Source organism: Idiotropiscis lumnitzeri, chromosome 4, assembly GCF_059441095.1.
Source record: "Idiotropiscis lumnitzeri isolate Australia: NSW breed Sydney's pygmy pipehorse chromosome 4, RoL_Ilum_1.0, whole genome shotgun sequence".
In the NCBI taxonomy this organism is placed as follows: Eukaryota; Metazoa; Chordata; class Actinopteri; order Syngnathiformes; family Syngnathidae; genus Idiotropiscis; species Idiotropiscis lumnitzeri.
This window is the reverse complement of record NC_142394.1, coordinates 11,082,501-11,099,011: the sequence shown is the minus strand read 5'-3', so window position 1 is coordinate 11,099,011 and position 16,511 is coordinate 11,082,501. Positions and strand designations below refer to the sequence as shown.

The following is a 16,511-nucleotide window of genomic DNA, read 5'->3' as shown; positions in this document are numbered from 1 at the left end:
GTTGTTCTTAAAATCAAACTTGTTTCATTCGTTTGCTCCTTCGTAGTGCGGTCAACCTTTTAAATCGGCTTTCAGAAACTATAGGAAAGCATTAAAATTCCCCTTCTCCAAATGTTCATATGATGTGGTCCGTTTAAATATTTTACCCAAATTGCAGTAAATAATGGATGAGCGGTTAAGAAAATAAAGGAATGAAATACTGCAGGCTGACTATGGACCGAGCGTTTTGATTCCAAAAAAAGACAAGTCTACGGACGTGGGCACACTAAAAGAACGACTGCTTCTGTTTTTTTTAATAGGTCCGGTAATGTTTTTTCAGTTGTTTACCAAAAAACAATGGCACAGCTATTTGACAATCTGTCTACACTTGCACGGCGTGGTACATTTGGGATCAATATCATTTGCAAAATTTTTTCCAACTTGGATGCAAGAATATTACATTTGTACCGTGCAATTTGAATGGCCGACACATTACACACACGGGCACATGCTGTCTAAGAAAAGATCTTTATTTATCAAAACGTCAGCATAACCAGTTACATACTTTATTGAAAAAAAAAAAACTTGTCAGAGCCAAGGCAGGTATGAATGGTATGTAATAATTTTACATGGATAGGCAACATTACAAATATACTGTCTGTCGAGAACTGGATGAAAATTGGGAGGGGGGAGAGTGGTCAAAAACAACGCTGTAAAACAAATTGCATAAGGATATCACCCACCCACTGCAAAAAGAGTGAGGGAATTACAGACAGAAAAGGGGGAGTACAAAATAGAAAATAAATGGATGACAAAGAAAATATGCATCACATCCACTTACATTAAAATACAACTGACAAACTGTACAGACTTGAGTCTTCTCTAAGCAAATAAACCTCACTTTTTTTTTTGGAAGACACCCAGCATGTGTGAGTGACCAGGACAAATAAAAGCATTCAGTCAATGAAAAATGAAAATCAACCTTCAACCGCAGAGCTAAGAATAAGTCATTATGAATTAGTGGTTTAACTGTGCTTAAACCAGTTTCACATCCCACAATCATCGAGCCAAATTTGGATTAAAAGCAGACAGGAAGTGTTATTTTTCTCCCACTTTCGGCAAAAACAGTCTGGTAATGCACAACAAACAAAAACAAATGTGGAAAAACCAGAACAAGATATCTAAATTGACAAGAACAAATGAACAAATGTATCGTTCTGGGTCAGGCCTTACAAAAATCATACTTGGGGAAACAAAAAGGTCCATCAGTGTATTATTGCCCCCTCCCAAACGCACTCTCTCACACGCACACACCTGCTCTCTTCTCTACACGTGCCCAACGCAATGAGAGGACACCATTAGAGACAACTCGACTCTGGTACAATGGCAACTCATCAAGTCAGACGGCCACGTCCTGACCTCCAGCGATCCCCGTGAAGGGACCATTTAAATAAAAAAGCCAAAATCTACGCGGTCATGTAGTTTTCTCTTTATATGTACAGTATATAACCTACACTGATGTCTACACACAAGCCCCTCAATTAGAATACAGGAGTTGGCAGCAAAATAACTCGAACAAAGAGGAAACATAAAAAAAAGCAGGACAACACTGGAATCAAATGATTGTCAACAAAGATGATTGCCTTTACAGATTCATAAGTTAACATAAACTAGAGTTCAGTTGCTACGGTAAATTGTTAATGATAAAAAAATAAAAAGACAAGGGGTTCAGGTTTGTTTGTGGCAAGTACTCCAACACAAAACACGTTCTTTGGATGCCAAACAGTGGTCTTGCGATCCCATTGGTCCGGCGGGAGGGAGATGAGGGAGGAGACAACAGACTGCCGTCCCCCTCCCTCCCTCTTCAGTAGCAGTGGTCAGGCAGGGACGGCCCATTCTGGGTGATGCACACGATCAGTTTTTCTGCACAAACAACAACAACAACAACAACAACAATTAGAATTGGAAAACGATTTTCGGGAACTTTATTATTTCAGTGCCTAATAATTCCTATTTGTATTTTTGGAGGTTGTGGGTAATCAATCGAATGTTTTTCACAGGAAAAAAAATACTCCTTTTCTCTAAACATACAGGTATGACAATTATATAGACTGAAAGACAGTTATTGCTCCAATTCAATCGACATTTTGCACCTTGGCCACCTGGGACAGTGCAATACTACACATGGTGCTGGTCTCAACTTCTTCAACATTATTAGACACTCTGCGCACAGCATAAATATATGCCTGTGTGATACATTATCAGTTTGCATGTGCTGTGAATCTGCTCATTAATTACCTGTTGCTTAAAGATTTAACACCACCATAAAGATGTTATTCATTAGCCCGTCTATGGCGTTTCACATTGTGTGTTGACATTAAGCTAGCGGACTTCCTTAAGTCGTATTTCTTTTAAATATACAAATTCTAATTCTCTTTATGCTTAAATTGACATTTAAGAATTGTTCACTAACTGCCAACTGCTGATAGTTGTGAAATTGGTTGAATTTCCCTTCACCATCGAATGCTCGGATCTCAAATCCCTTTCTGTACTTGTGATCAAAGTCAGCAGTGGCTCGTTTGTCAGATGCCGCTGAGAGAGTATCTTGTGATGTGATTTTATTGGTCATTGTCATGTGTGGTTGTCGCTCACATTGTAAAACATAGAAAAAAATAATAACGAAAGAAATCAATCTGCATATGTCTAGCACACTTATTTGACTTTTCTTAGCGCACCTCCACATAATGCCTGAAAGGGAACTGTGAGATTTTCCTTGTTGATAGAAAGTTATCTTGCTGTCTGCTACTTTTAGTAATTATTGAAGTGTCAAAACAGCCCATAATGTCATAAATTATTTTTCAATCGAAAAGTCAATTGCATTTAACAAAAACTAAATGGTTGATGGAGTTAGAGGAAAGACGACACTGAGAAACACGAGTCTCTGCCTCAAAGTTAGTGTTCGTTAGTTGTGATTTCTTTTTCCCCCAACCTGTTAATCGTTGAAAGGCCCTGCCAAATATAATAAAAGCAGTGCTTTGGCACCATCTTGTGCCAAGCAATTATGTCAAAGAGGGGAGGAGCTTCACTTATACAAGGCCTTACCGCTTACAAAAAAGTTAATACTTTCACGCCATCTTGTGTCATCTATAGGCAATAATAAATCTTTTTACCATGCAACTATTTGGATAGCACATTTCACAACAGCTGAAGCTGTAACGAAGCGCTTTCCATATGGTGTAACAAAAATTAGTAGGACATCAGAGATTATGTCCAGTATTCATTCCTTATATCCCCCATCAGCAATTACAATTCAGATTTCCTTAGAGCGACAGCACCACAGATAACAAGCAGGTTTGTTAAATTGCAATAGTTGGCTAAGGTTAAAAAAAAAAAAAAAAAAAAAAAAAACAGAACATAGTGTTAACCATTAGGTAGAACTCAAGCAGGCTTCCGTTATATCAATAACACATAGTTAACGGAGAGGTTTGACGTCAGAAGAGACCAAAAGAACGCTGATCAAAGTTGCATGCAGGATAAGAGGTCAGTAAGACGTACCATGCTGTTACATGCAGAGGGAGGTAGAGGGGGGGAGGGCTAACCATCATAGGAGTCCAACAGAGGCAGGGAGCCCTTTCTTCCCCCATATACCCCTCTCTGAGAGAGATCCAGAGAAAGAGAGAAGGGGAGGAAGCTTGTGTTAGAAAAGAAATTGTTAATTGTGAGGTTGTAAAAACTGAAAAGTCAGGCACAGTCAGGGTTTTCATGTTGCTGAGTGAGCAGTCCAACTAGCAGATGGTTAGTGTCTCAAAAGTACCGGTAAAGTATCTGTGGTGTCATCGAGGGTGTGTCTCCTCTCCCTCTGGTCCAGTGTCGAGTAAGCCTCTGAGAAACAAAGACAAGCATAACATTTCACTTCATCCACGCCTAACACATATCTTGGAAAGAAAACAAGCAAAACACCTACCAGAGCCGAGGTCATTTAGTGGAATCATGTTTCGTCTTTCCCCTGTGGGTGGAGAAAACAATGCAAGTTCAAATGTTGATTTCTCTGAGCAGTTACAGTACACACTATGTGTAAGGGCAAAAAAAAAACGCACCTCTGTCCAGCAGTGGTGTGGTACTGTCCCCATATGTGCCATTGGCCCGAGTGCTCGGACCGTTGGTGGTGCCGGGGTTTAGGTTGACTTGGAAATCTGTTTTCTTCCAGCCGTCTTTCTCAAGAGGCCGACGCAGCTCCTTGTGGGCCCACACGAGCTGCAGCACCTGCCCTGCCCCTCGAACCTCACGGTCGGACCGCTTGCTACATGAAGAGACGAAGAAATGCATGCATTTAATTTTCAACTCTGCTCTGGCGACTCACTGTGAATCATTGCTCAAGCCACACAACTACTCTGTTTCCAACTGTACTAAAGTGAAGCAAACCAAGACTTTAAAACCAAGGTATATGCGGTAAATATTAAACATGATTTCTGGCAAATCTTACAATCCTACCAATTATACAACGTTGTGGTTTCACCATTGTAACCAACCCTCTGAAAAGAACCATACTAAGTGGCTCGTGATGAAAACAAGTTTAACACTTCTGTCCTGAATCTGAAAGGTGTCCGTGCTTTTTCCTTACCCGTCTTTGTTAATGAGAACAAGCCTCTCGATGCCCTGCGAAGCCCTGAGGGTCTTGGCTGCCTCCAAACTGTTGCCCAGCACCTCGGTGAGCGTGCTCAGCACCGACACCACCGTCTCCTCCGACAGGGCACGACCTGACAGGTTTTGGCCACCGGGCAGGTTGGCCACCAGGTGGGGCACAGCATGCAAACCTGCAGCGGAAAACGCAAGTCAGGGTCTCTAAAACAAGTATGGCAAATGGAAACAAATATTGATGACAGCGAGTTAAGGAATATCCAGCAATCTTACCGAGAAGTTCACAGTTCCTGTTGTCGATGGCGAGGTTCCTCAAAGCTCCAGACATGGCCCGCACAACACGGTCATTGCCGTGAGCCAGAAGCTCGGCCATCATGGGAAGACCCTTCTCCAGTCGAACAGTGGCCCGAATGTAACGGCCATACTGATGTGGGAAGCAGAAAAAAAAAAAGAGGGAAAAATAAAATGCTTATTAACTGTGGTTTATTTCAGGGAAATTCACAAGGAACAAAAATGGTTTGTACGTACAGTCCATCGGCCAGCACACAAGTTCTGGATGGCTCCGGCAGCGGCTTCCAGAACCGAAGGGTTCTTGCTCTCTCTGAGCAGTGACGTGTAAATTCGAACCACCTCCGGTTGGAACAAAAGCTCGTAACCTGACGGTGGGCACAAACACACACATTGTTGCCAGTTAACTTTTGTACGTTAAGTTGCCAAAGCACAATTACTCATTGTCTTAAAACTATTATGTAGGACAATCATTATTAAACAAAAATATGTTTATAAGCAAGACTCGTTAACAGACACACAGCCCACCACCACCCAATGCAAACGTTCCAATATGCACACACCTTTGGCAGGCATTGTTCTCTTTGGAATGTCAACTTGATCTGCACTTCCATCATCTCCATCTTTCTTTCCTGTAGTCATACAGAAAAAAAAAAAAAAAATAAGGGGGAAGACATGACAGGTGAGAAACAAACAAGCTTTAATAAAGCAACAGTCCAAAAAAGTTGCGCATGTGGTGTGAAAGTGATCATGGAACCAGCGAGACAAGCACAGTGAGCATGCAGTGGGGTTGTGCGAAGAATTGCTGGAGTTTATTTCTTAGGCTGGACCAACAAGGAGGCAATTCACATATTTTTTTTTACCTTATTAGGACAATTTGGATATTAGTCATGGCAGCATATAGAGAGCGGACTAAGATAAATGTAGGTAAAAATCCGATTGCATCAGAAACGTACCGGTGGAGGAATGCTTGGCATCATTTAAATCGATGGCAAAATGTTTAATAGTGATATATCGTATTAGCTTCTGTGTTGTCATTACCTGGTGTTGCTCCTTGAACTGTTACTTGCATGCAATTTGGCCATTTGTGCACAATTGTGTTCAGTGTAAGTGTGTCTTCAAATATTAAATGCACGAGCAAATTGAACACAGGCATTAAAATTGTCAAAGTGCCTTTGAACCTGCCGTGAATAGCCAGACTAGTATCGCTAATGAACAACATTCTGTTAGTTATGATCATATAACACCAAGGAAAATCTTACCTTTAGAAAACCACTCATCTATTAGGACAGGAAGAAAGCAAGGAGAGAGCGGAGAGAGCAGAGAGAGGGAGGGGGGGGGGGAGCTGAGTGAAAAACTGCAACAGTGCACCCACCACCAACAAGCCGAAGACAGCTCTTAACACGGGCCGTCTGGTGATTTCATACTAACCTTTGCCCTTTCGAGAGCCAAAACACCCCCCCTTGTTTGAGCCAGGTGCAGGGCCTTGGTTGATGGGTGTGGTTTCTGCATAGCGTTCACAGCTGGGCACCTCGCGATGGACCTGATAGGACAGATTCCTCAAGAGACACATGCAGTTCTCGACTAACTGCACGGAGGACAAAAGCATTTGAAGAGGAAGGTTTAGTCTTATGGGACAATGAAAGGGAACCAACGTATTACAGGATTGCTAATGACCTTATTGTCCACATCTTTACGGTTGATCTGTGATTGCACGACATACATCAGCGAATCCACCAATCCTGTACACTCCCTCAGCTTCCGCCGTGCCTCGCTGCGCTCTGAACTCACGTTTCTGTTGCACATAGGAGACATTTGAACATATAATTAAGTTTGTCTAAATATGTCCCTCGGCTGCCCTCCTCCTGCAGCACTTGCATGCTTTCATACCGCAGGCAGCCAGCAGTGTTGGTCAGGGCGGTCTCCCACTCCAGATGTCGTGGCTTGCAGCTTTCCTCTCCGCCGTTGCTCCCTCGCTCCCAACCCGAGTGGGGCACGATCACCTCGTCTGCCAGAGCGTGCAGGGCGTGGTCCACTATCTCCATCTTCACGGAGTCGTGGGATGAGAGGTTCCACAGTGTGCCTGGCATAATGGACACATTCCATTAAATTCTAGTATATAATTTTATGGTGAGACCAAACACTTTTGGGAACCGCTAAAGCATGCAAGTGTCGCCATATTTGAGTTCACGATGAAATAGTTAGCGCCCGTACTTGTCTTTCAATGAAACTTGTGAGTTATTTGTAGGCATGGGATGTTGATGTATGCAAATTCTAAAACAGGGAAACTATGCATCATTGTTTGTCCATGAAGCCTACAGATCCTAAAGCTGTCTCCATTTTGTGTAACTATTAGGCGTGTAACGGGACGCTAAAAATCACATTTCGGTTCGGTTTCTTGCAGGCTTCAGTTTGGTATTTTTTCGGTACACCAAATAAATAAATGAACTTAAACTGGTTATTTTGAAAAGATGACAAGAAAATATATTTTTTTTCAAAAATAGAAAGCAAAGTAAAGTTATATTCTAAGTAATTACACAGTAATAAAAAAAATATATAAATACAAAATAAATGAACACTCAGCAGCAAAAAGCAGGTCTAGCTTTTTCAATGAACTGCGGACGTGAGGGGATGTCATAGTGGGACTCCAGAAGGTGAAGCAAATACTTAAAGCTTCGGCATTCAATAACTGGGTATGGCTATAATGCTGAAGCTATAAAAACACCAATGCCATTCATTATTGCTTTGACCCAATCTTATTTGCGGAAGGCTGTTTAAATGGCATAGCTATCTGTGGGTGTACCAAGCTGCTTTTTTCCTCGTCAAAGCGATATGCAGGCGGATGATGCCCTTTTATATACATAAGCATGTTAGACGCGTTACTTGCAACATAACCGCCGATTTCTGTGTAGCAATGTTGGCACACAACTTTGGTCTTATACACGTACCTTTCCCTATCTGCGATTTTAACAGGAAAGCTAAATTGTTCCCAAAGAGGAGACTGCAACGTCCGGGTGGGGACCGTCGAGCTCTGGCTTGTTTGCATATACCATAACAAAGGCATTTATTTATCCATGCACTTATTTATCTCATCTCCTGTGCCGCATCACTCTTGTACGCGTACGACACTCAATAGCTTACGTGTGAAAACTTGCCTACACGCGAGTAAGCTCCCGCGAATTATTATTATTAGCGATGTAATGATTAAGATTCAAATCGAAATTGTGAACTGAAAATTGAATCAGGGCTTAAGTGAATTGTTACATTCATAATTATTGTTATTATTATAACAAATACACCACTATTTGTGGGATAGGGGCTTAAGCAATGAGGGAAAAAAAAAAAGAAAAGGTAAATTACCTGTGATGGTGTCAGTGAGGTCCTGATCGCGCGTCTTCCTCAACAATCGGATCAATGCTGGCACTCCATCACAGTTCTTGATCGCGATCTTGTTGTCTGGGTCTCGTCCATATGAAATATTCTTCAGGGCTCCACAGGCCGAATGGTGGACATCTTTGCTGGGGTGGTCCAGCAGGGACACCAAGGCCGGGATACCCTTCAGGCGCCGTACCTCCGACTTAACCTAGAAAAACAAAAAATAAATGAGCAAAATAACACTGAAGATTCAAGACATAATGGTTTTAAATTAATGGATTTTCAGTTTCACCTTGTCATTTTTGAATGTGAGATGCTGGAGGAAGGCCGCTGCGTTGGTTTTGACAGGATCCAGGCGGTAGTTCAACATGGCGATCACCTCTGGCAGCTCCGGTTGTCTCCATGAGGAGGGAGGACCTTTCCTCAGTGTGCTGTCTAAAGAAGCCATGCTTCCTCGCTCCAGGGTCATGGGAACGCCCCAGGCATACGGATCAACTCCTCCCATATCGCCGTCCAGAGTATCTTCACAACTCCTGTTTGGTGTGCAATGAGGTAAATGCTGTCATGTACTGTATGCAAGTAGAACTTGTACATGTGCCTGTGCCGTTTTACCTGAGTCTTCTCCTGTCCATACCACCTGGGCCAGGACCTAACCGGGGCATGGTGCCGTAACCTCCGGGGTGCATGGGCGGAGGCCCCATGCCGTACTCGTCGTAGCCCACACTGCGTTGGTCATCTTCCAGACCATAGTGACCGTGACCGTATCGCATGTCCATTGCTGAGCCCATGGCCCTCATTCCTCTCCCCACCTGTGGCTGTGCTGCATAGGGGTCCATCTGTTGGCGGCTTGGGGGCCGATAACCAGAATCCAAAGTTCTGTAGCCATCAACCGGCCTGCAGAAAGAGGGAAGCAAAAATTGCATTGAGAATAAGCAGTGGTACTCTGACTTGCAACGTGACCAACAAGTTTTTTACAGTGGTGAAAAGCAAAAAATTACAGCCACATCGAATTCTCCATTAAAGGGAGACAACACGCAACAGTATTACAAGATGAAGATTCGATCCGAGTGCACAACTTCATATTCGATACTCGCTTTTCTACGGCCACTCAAATCACCACAAATTTGTGCACAGCGCTAGTAATTACACTTCACGAAACCAGTTTATAATACAGTGCTATTTTTCTTCATTAAAACACAGAACAAAATTGTCGCCTTCTCACTTGATTAGAGTGCTTCTTACACACCTGACTGTTGACTTGAACAGGGAGGAACATTATTTCTACAATAAATTTAAAGACTACCTCCTGACAAAATAATTTATTGTGACATCTTCTTGACACTTGGTAACTCGAGTTTCCGTCAGAGTAGGTTGGCCGGGAGTGGGGAAATAACGACTGCACACTTTGCGCTAGTGACAAGATTGAAACATGCGTCGGTCTTAGTTTAACATTTGTGTGCGTCATTGTGACGCAAGTGTGCCACGTATTGAAAGAAAAGCAGAACAACGCCACACACGCACAAAACATAGGAAGAGTGAACGCAACTTATTAAAGCCAAGTCGTGCGCACGCGGGCTTCTTGTACCTGTAGCGATCATCCATGTGCGAACCTCTGCTCAAACTTGTGTATGCCTCTGACGGCGGTCCTCCCCTGTAGTCATCATAAACCCCCACAGGTCCGTAGTGGTAGTTTCTGGGTACCGTGGCAGTAGGGTAGTCCCCTCCAACCTGTCTGTACGGACGGTCCAGTGTGGCACTGTAGCCGCTCATACCGGACATGGACATGCCGCCATTGATGGACATGGAGTCATTCGGCAGGACTGTGCGTGAGATGGGCTTCTTCATCTGTGTCAGGGATAGGAGACAATCTGGTTTGAAGATTCTTTCAGACTCAAAAATCTTTTATTCATCACCGTCGGGGAATGCATGCCGGCAAACCACGAAATTTGACCTACGGTCCTATCTCTGTAGCATCATCTTTATTCCTATTTCTAGAATGGCACACATAACCAACCCCATTGTCGAGCCGTCGTGTGGTTCCTTCTTCAGAAAAGACAGAGTGCACGTCATGAGAGTCGTCCTCTGGTGTGTAGCTCTCGTCAAGAGCGCCGTGTGCTGGATCCACCATTCTGTACTGTAACAAACCCAACCATTTATTATAAGCACTAAATACTTAAACACACATTCATTAACCAACTAAAACATGTACCTGTGTGCCGTTTACGTAGGAGTCCGTTATTTTCAGTCGTTCAATGTCCGCATCCCCTAAACACCCGTTCTGGAATGTGACAAGAGATTACTGAAAATTGTGAACAAAAACCAACGGTTCTATTGAGGGAACAACAGATGTGAGGTTAAGGCACCCCCCCACCCCCCCCAGACAAGTCTCTTATGAAACACACAACAATAATAAGGTCCTTCAACCATTCCTGTGTATTTATGGTCTATGAATCACTGCGAGACATGCAGGAGGACATTCTGGAATGCAGCCATTCATCCTTACACCCGACTTCCTCCAAACCAGTTACATAATCAATGTCTGTCATCCTGTATGTACCAGAGACTAGACCAGCCCTGAGTAACACTCAGTTTCATGAAACACAATAGCCTCTAAATTAATTACTTTGGGATGAATACAATTGGGATTATAATATAGTGTGTGGCACTTCCTACACTTTTGAATATTACTAAGCATTCTCTGCGCAAATAGTAGTACTTTAAGTAAAGGCAATGTTTTGTTTGTGTTTTCAAAATTGGGAAGTGAAGTTTCCTGCAAAAGACTAATTTCCTCTAAATCAAGTCTTTCTCATATCATCTGCTGTGCCCTGAATTTAAAGCAGTGTTCAGAAAACAAACATCAGACGGTTGTTATTCTCATTGACAATTTAATACAGTCAATATGAAGCTACACCGCCATCAGCACTGTCTTTGCCTTTTTCTTTGGGAACCCAACTAATCTAACATGTTCAAGGATTCGCAAAGTCAAAACAGTCTTATGAATGTCATTGAGTCCAAAGCAAGAAAAATATTTACAGATGGAATTGAAACTTTTCATCTTTGGTGCCTGCGGTGTCGCTCTGAACACAGCACAAGGTGACCTTAAGGTACAATGACACAAGATCACCAACGGCAAATTTTTAAAATCTGAAATGGCTTTGTGTAACCCTCAACATATTGTTGACGCATTTCCAAAAGAAATTTCACCTTGTTGACCCTAACCCTTAATTATAGTTAATATCACATCTATTATTATTAGTATGAAAATATGATGTGTTAGAGAAATAAAAAACAAGGGCAGATTTAGCATCAGCGAAAAAAGAATCTTGAAAAGTTTACTTGCCTCGCTGATTAAAAAAATATATAATCAAATAAAAAAAACTAATTTGTTCACCAGTGTAATCCTAAAATCTATAGGCAGAGAGCAAAAATGATCATTTATACAGCAGAGGCCTAAATAGAGAAGCTGGCCACATGGAAGTAATTGGGAATGAGCAGCAGAAAGAAAATAAACCTCAAAACACCACTTCTCTAGGATTCCCTTTTATGATTTCAGTGTTTGAAATGATACCATTATAGTCATGGAAAATCATATTTTGCTACCTTGATTAGCAGCACGGTCCAAAGATGACTACCAAATTGTAAACGCGTAAAATTAAAATCCAATAATTTTCCTAATGAACCCTCTATCAATGGATGGCTAATATAGATCTCACATGCATGTAGAAATATTTGACAACACAAAGGCTGCCTTAAAAAAAAAAGTGAAAAACTTAAGATCTGTGTGCATGCGACAGAGATGACAGATGGCAGCATTCCATAACATGCTGGAACAGGAAGTAAATAACTGAGATTCCATATGAGCAGTTGACAAAAGGTGTGCTCCAAGTGAGTGACAGCGAACGAAGACCTAATGCAAGTGTCCAATGATGATGACAACCTCGGACATGTTAACACTAGATGTGACATTCTTTTTTTTTTTTTTTAGATGGATGGAACCTGGCCATTGTGTTGTGAATGCAGACTGACGCGATAGGCCAATCACATACAGCAAAGCACCAGTAGAGAGATGGAAGGAGGTTTCCTGGATGAGTATGATCAGCAGGAGAAACTGATGAATTAATTATGATGATCGGAAGGCGATGATACATATTTAAAATTGGAGTATTAGCGTGGTAAGATGGAGGCGAAAGGTATCCACAAACGGCGCTGGGCGAGGATTTTATTATTTCTTTTGCTGGTGTTACCTGTGTGTGAGGGAGGGGGCGACCCAGCGCCGAAGGGCTGGTGGCAGAGAGGCCCACTCTCCTCCTCTCCTCTTCCAACGCCCTGGTCAGCTGTTCAAACTGCACCTCCTGCTCCCTTACCGACTCCAGCAGAGCTGCTGCGCTCTCACACTGCTCCATACACACTACATCACCCCGAAGGGAAAGAGGGGTAGTTACACGTTACATATAAAATCTGAAGGATCCGGGTATTATTTGAGCTAAAAGGGTACGGGAAGGATAAACAAACATCTTTGTCTTTATGATCTCCGACAACACCAAACAATACTGTCCAAGGAAAACGTGTTTGTGTTTTCACTGCAATTAATGTGGTCTCTATGAAAAACAAATGCATATCAGATATTTTACTATAATTGTCTGTATTGTATGTCCACTTTTAAGTAGAAGGAAATACTAAAATGACAATTCAAAACGCTTTTGTCAATTTAAATGAGCTATGGTACGCATTTTACTTTTGAAATAAAATGTCACAAAAAGTGTATACACAGTAATTAATCCTGGCACTTTTTTTTCCTAGCAAAGAAAGCTGGACAAAGACAGTGGGGCTTTCAAATAATTTTAGAATGAATTATCCCATTGACGAATTAATTGAATAAAATGACCCCGAATTATTAAACAGCTCGATTTGCATGTTTGGGTCGCCATCCTCCACACTACCCCATTTGTGATTTTGAGTGTGTTTGGCTTGAAATGGTGAGGCCAGGCCTGTGATGAGTGACGTATGAGTCAGCGAACGAGAGTGTAGTTGAGAGTTCACACTAGTAGTTGGCTGTTCTGTCTTTTATGGACACTTTCCTGCTGTCTCGCCAGCATTGCGCCAACTTATTTGTACATGGGGTGGTGCCTAAGCCTAGAGTTACAGTCTGTGTGAAAAAAATGATCATGTGAAGTTTCGAAGGAAAGACTTTGCTTCAAGTTTTCAGTGAATTTAATTGAGGTTAGTTAATTCATCTTTTGAGCCCTAAATGATACATGATCTGTAGAAAATAAATCCGGTTCATTGAAATTGTACAATTTGACATGGAGCCCCTGATGCTTTCGCACTGCATGCTAGTTGGGACTCACTTTTGTGGCAAGCCTTTTTACAATGTTTTATTTATACACAATCGACCTGAACGAGTCCGCAAACCTAGATATACACACCTTCGCCTGTGGGCGTGCTTTGACAGAAGAGGTGAGAGATCAGACCAAGGCCAAAAGGTGAAGCTCTAGTTGTTCATAGGTAGAAGCACAGTGAAGGCCCAAGCCCAGAAACAGGACTGCTCGCAGAGACAGAAAACAAAGAGAGAAGTGTTTCAGTGAAGGACAGGCCCGTCAGAAAACAGCAACATAGTGAGAATGCCAAACTGTGCGTCAGCGGAGATGTGTTTGCTCTGAAGCAGCCCGACCTTGTGTTCAACACCCATCCACCTAGCTCCGCCGTTATCTTGGTTGAGGCCTCACAGAAACAGACACTTTGTTATACGAGCCCAACAAGTGGCAACTCAGACTCTCTTATCAGGGAGCAGATACACCCTCAGGTGTCTGGTCAACCGGGCCCCGCAAGGTGAATAAACAAGCACTGCTTAGCAAACACCTGCATGACCGGTTGTTCAAGGTAGAAAGAGTGTGTGTGTGTGTGTGCGCGTGGGTGTGTGGTGGTGGGGGGGGGGGACTTGACGGTTAACTCTTTTTTCAATAGGCCTGTGTGTTGCCAACATGCACACACACACATGGGGACTGTAAACGCGGTGCCAGGTGGACAGCAAGCACAATTAGATTTCAGGCAGCAGGCATGAGTGGAAGATGGAGTGTTCAAATACGACACCGACAATTTATTAAGAAGAGGTGATGAATTAAGTTACTGACACAGCATTACAACATCTTTTTATCTTTTAGGATGAATCAATTGAAGTGTCTGTTCCTGTATGTCTGTCTGACGAATGACTCAACACATCAACACTCACAGACAGCCATGCATGGGGGCTGCGTGCACAGTGTAGGTAGGCCGGCCTGATGAGAAAACAAGGAGTGGCAAGAGAATATTTCACAACTCTACAAGGAAATTTGTCAGAACCAAAACCACTATTTGCGTGTGAGGTATAGTCACGTAAAAGACCCAGAGTAATGACCTCCTACCTGTAGTGGGGGTTGGGGTGCTATCCAGTACCACACATGCCTATATATGGTCACAACCAGGCCTGGGCTGTTTTATACCCTGCAGACAGACAGTGCTGCAAACAAATCAAACGAGAAGCAAGACGGGATGTGGAAAAAGAAGGACATGAGAAAGAGCAAGAGCAAACAAGGAGGGTGGAGGGGTCGGCTTGGTCAAGATAAGTAAAGTTGAAGTGAATTAAAGATAAAAGCTAATCTTGCATTCCTAACATTGTCTTCTGTCAATTCAGCACAGCGGCCCACCCACTCATCAACAGGCAAATGACCTTGGTGCGGCCAGTGATCATCACACTCCACTTACTGATAGTTGACCAGCACCGTCCGCAAACACACAAAGACATCTATCTACTCTTGTTAAGCTCACTCATATGGACACTGGCTCCTTGCATATCTCAACTCAAGACAGAGTGAATAATCAGCATCATTAAAATGTTACACACTATCTCATTCAGTAATGAGCATAGCTGTCACTCATGCAAGATGAATTATAAACTGTGATATTTCTCGGCAGGAACAGTCAGGGTTGTTATTTTGTGTCAAAAGAGGGAACATGCAGCTGGCGTCTAGGGGGGGGCTGGCTGGCTGAACAATGACAAGTTTGTGAGCAAGTACAAGAGCGAGAAGGACGCAGAAATGCATCCATCCTCATCTGTATCGGAGTTGTGTCCTCCTCTCGCCTCCCATTCGCAGCCGCTTCATTTGGCCTTGAACGGTGGCGAGTGGAAGTGAACAATGAAAACAATTGCCTGTGTCCCATAGCCACTCCCCTCGTTTTCCCCTTTAACCCATTTCCTGACAAACAGGATGTTATGGATTCAACATCAGAGGTGAGTGCAAGAGATGCGAGAGCTATCGTAGTTAGCCAAGGATCACTCTTCTGTTCCACGCATGAAGGCAAGAAAGCATCAGAGCACATAGCATGAACAGTTCAATTGGCCAGTTTTCGCACAACGATAAGGTTGGCTTTCTCCTTTGGAAGTGCTCTGGGGAGAAAAATCCAATCACTTTTTTTTTTTGCATCCGAGTCCAGGTAAGTTGACTTTGAATATCACCTTCTGAGTTGATCGCTACATAGTAAAATAGTACATTGTTATTTAGGAGTCAGTCTTAATAAAATGTAAAAATCAAAAAGCCAGCAAGCTGTTCTGCAGCATGTCTGTGTGGCTTTGCAGACTACATTAACATACTTGCTCGACTACCGGTACAAATATTTACAACTACAAGTACCGTACTTGTATTTACAACAACAAATTATCAAGCTGTCCGCAAACAAAGCACTTGTTAGCTCAAGTCTTTAATTGCTGACTTCTTCCATGGCATCAGCCCTCCAGTCCGGAACAACTGTTGTGTGACCTTTAAAAGACGTACTTTTATGCTCCATTTCATACAGGGTGTGAAAATAACAAAACAAATTTTTCACCTTAAAAAATGTCAGAATTAAAACAAAGAACAAGTGGCGAAAACGTTGAGGTTTATTGAAATGGTCGACCACATCACGAGTGTCAGTTTCACCTGATTCTGAACCATCGGTCAGCATGACTCACTTGGCCCTGCCAGACATCTGCGACCATTCGCACATAGGCAACAATGTGGCATTTGCCGACTTAATGAAACCCTGCAGCAAAGAGTGTCAAAACGAAAATATGCTTCCTCTCATTAGTCTGCTGCTGAATTTTGACAGTGTGATGCCACTGGCACTAGTTGGGGACGAGCATGGCTTGTAATGGGATTGAAGCTTTAGCCCACTAATCCATTTAGCTCCTCACAAACATACATATTCACAGACATGAG

General features: G+C 42.7%; 1 protein-coding gene across 7 annotated transcripts in view; it reads right to left on the bottom strand.

Moving 5' to 3' along the window:
- Positions 1-491: 491 nt before the first annotated feature.
- Positions 492-16,511, bottom strand: part of LOC148338098 (catenin delta-1-like) — a 20,532-nt gene continuing 4,512 nt past the window's right edge. The window contains exons 1-22 of one of the 7 annotated variants that reach the window (XM_088292814.1): positions 14,682-16,511; positions 13,707-13,822; positions 12,525-12,688; positions 10,490-10,558; positions 10,295-10,414; positions 9,866-10,125; positions 8,893-9,174; positions 8,573-8,813; positions 8,266-8,488; positions 6,796-6,988; positions 6,583-6,700; positions 6,337-6,493; positions 6,168-6,185; positions 5,469-5,537; positions 5,146-5,273; positions 4,891-5,041; positions 4,601-4,793; positions 4,077-4,279; positions 3,944-3,985; positions 3,794-3,861; positions 3,579-3,633; positions 492-1,902 (exon numbers count right to left, since the gene is read on the bottom strand). The exon at positions 14,682-16,511 is cut by the window's right edge and continues 1,797 nt beyond it. In XM_088292814.1, the coding sequence (XP_088148940.1) occupies positions 1,844-1,902; positions 3,579-3,633; positions 3,794-3,861; positions 3,944-3,985; positions 4,077-4,279; positions 4,601-4,793; positions 4,891-5,041; positions 5,146-5,273; positions 5,469-5,537; positions 6,168-6,185; positions 6,337-6,493; positions 6,583-6,700; positions 6,796-6,988; positions 8,266-8,488; positions 8,573-8,813; positions 8,893-9,174; positions 9,866-10,125; positions 10,295-10,414; positions 10,490-10,558; positions 12,525-12,683 (2,808 nt within the window). In that variant the 5' untranslated portion in view covers positions 12,684-12,688; positions 13,707-13,822; positions 14,682-16,511 and the 3' untranslated portion in view covers positions 492-1,843. Of the gene's footprint in view, positions 1,903-3,534; positions 3,634-3,793; positions 3,862-3,943; positions 3,986-4,076; positions 4,280-4,600; positions 4,794-4,890; positions 5,042-5,145; positions 5,274-5,468; positions 5,538-6,167; positions 6,186-6,336; positions 6,494-6,582; positions 6,701-6,795; positions 6,989-8,265; positions 8,489-8,572; positions 8,814-8,892; positions 9,175-9,865; positions 10,126-10,294; positions 10,415-10,489; positions 10,559-12,524; positions 12,689-13,706; positions 13,823-14,681 lie in introns of all 7 variants that reach the window. The other 6 variants (XM_088292817.1, XM_088292813.1, XM_088292818.1 and 3 more) reach the window with 6 other exon arrangements.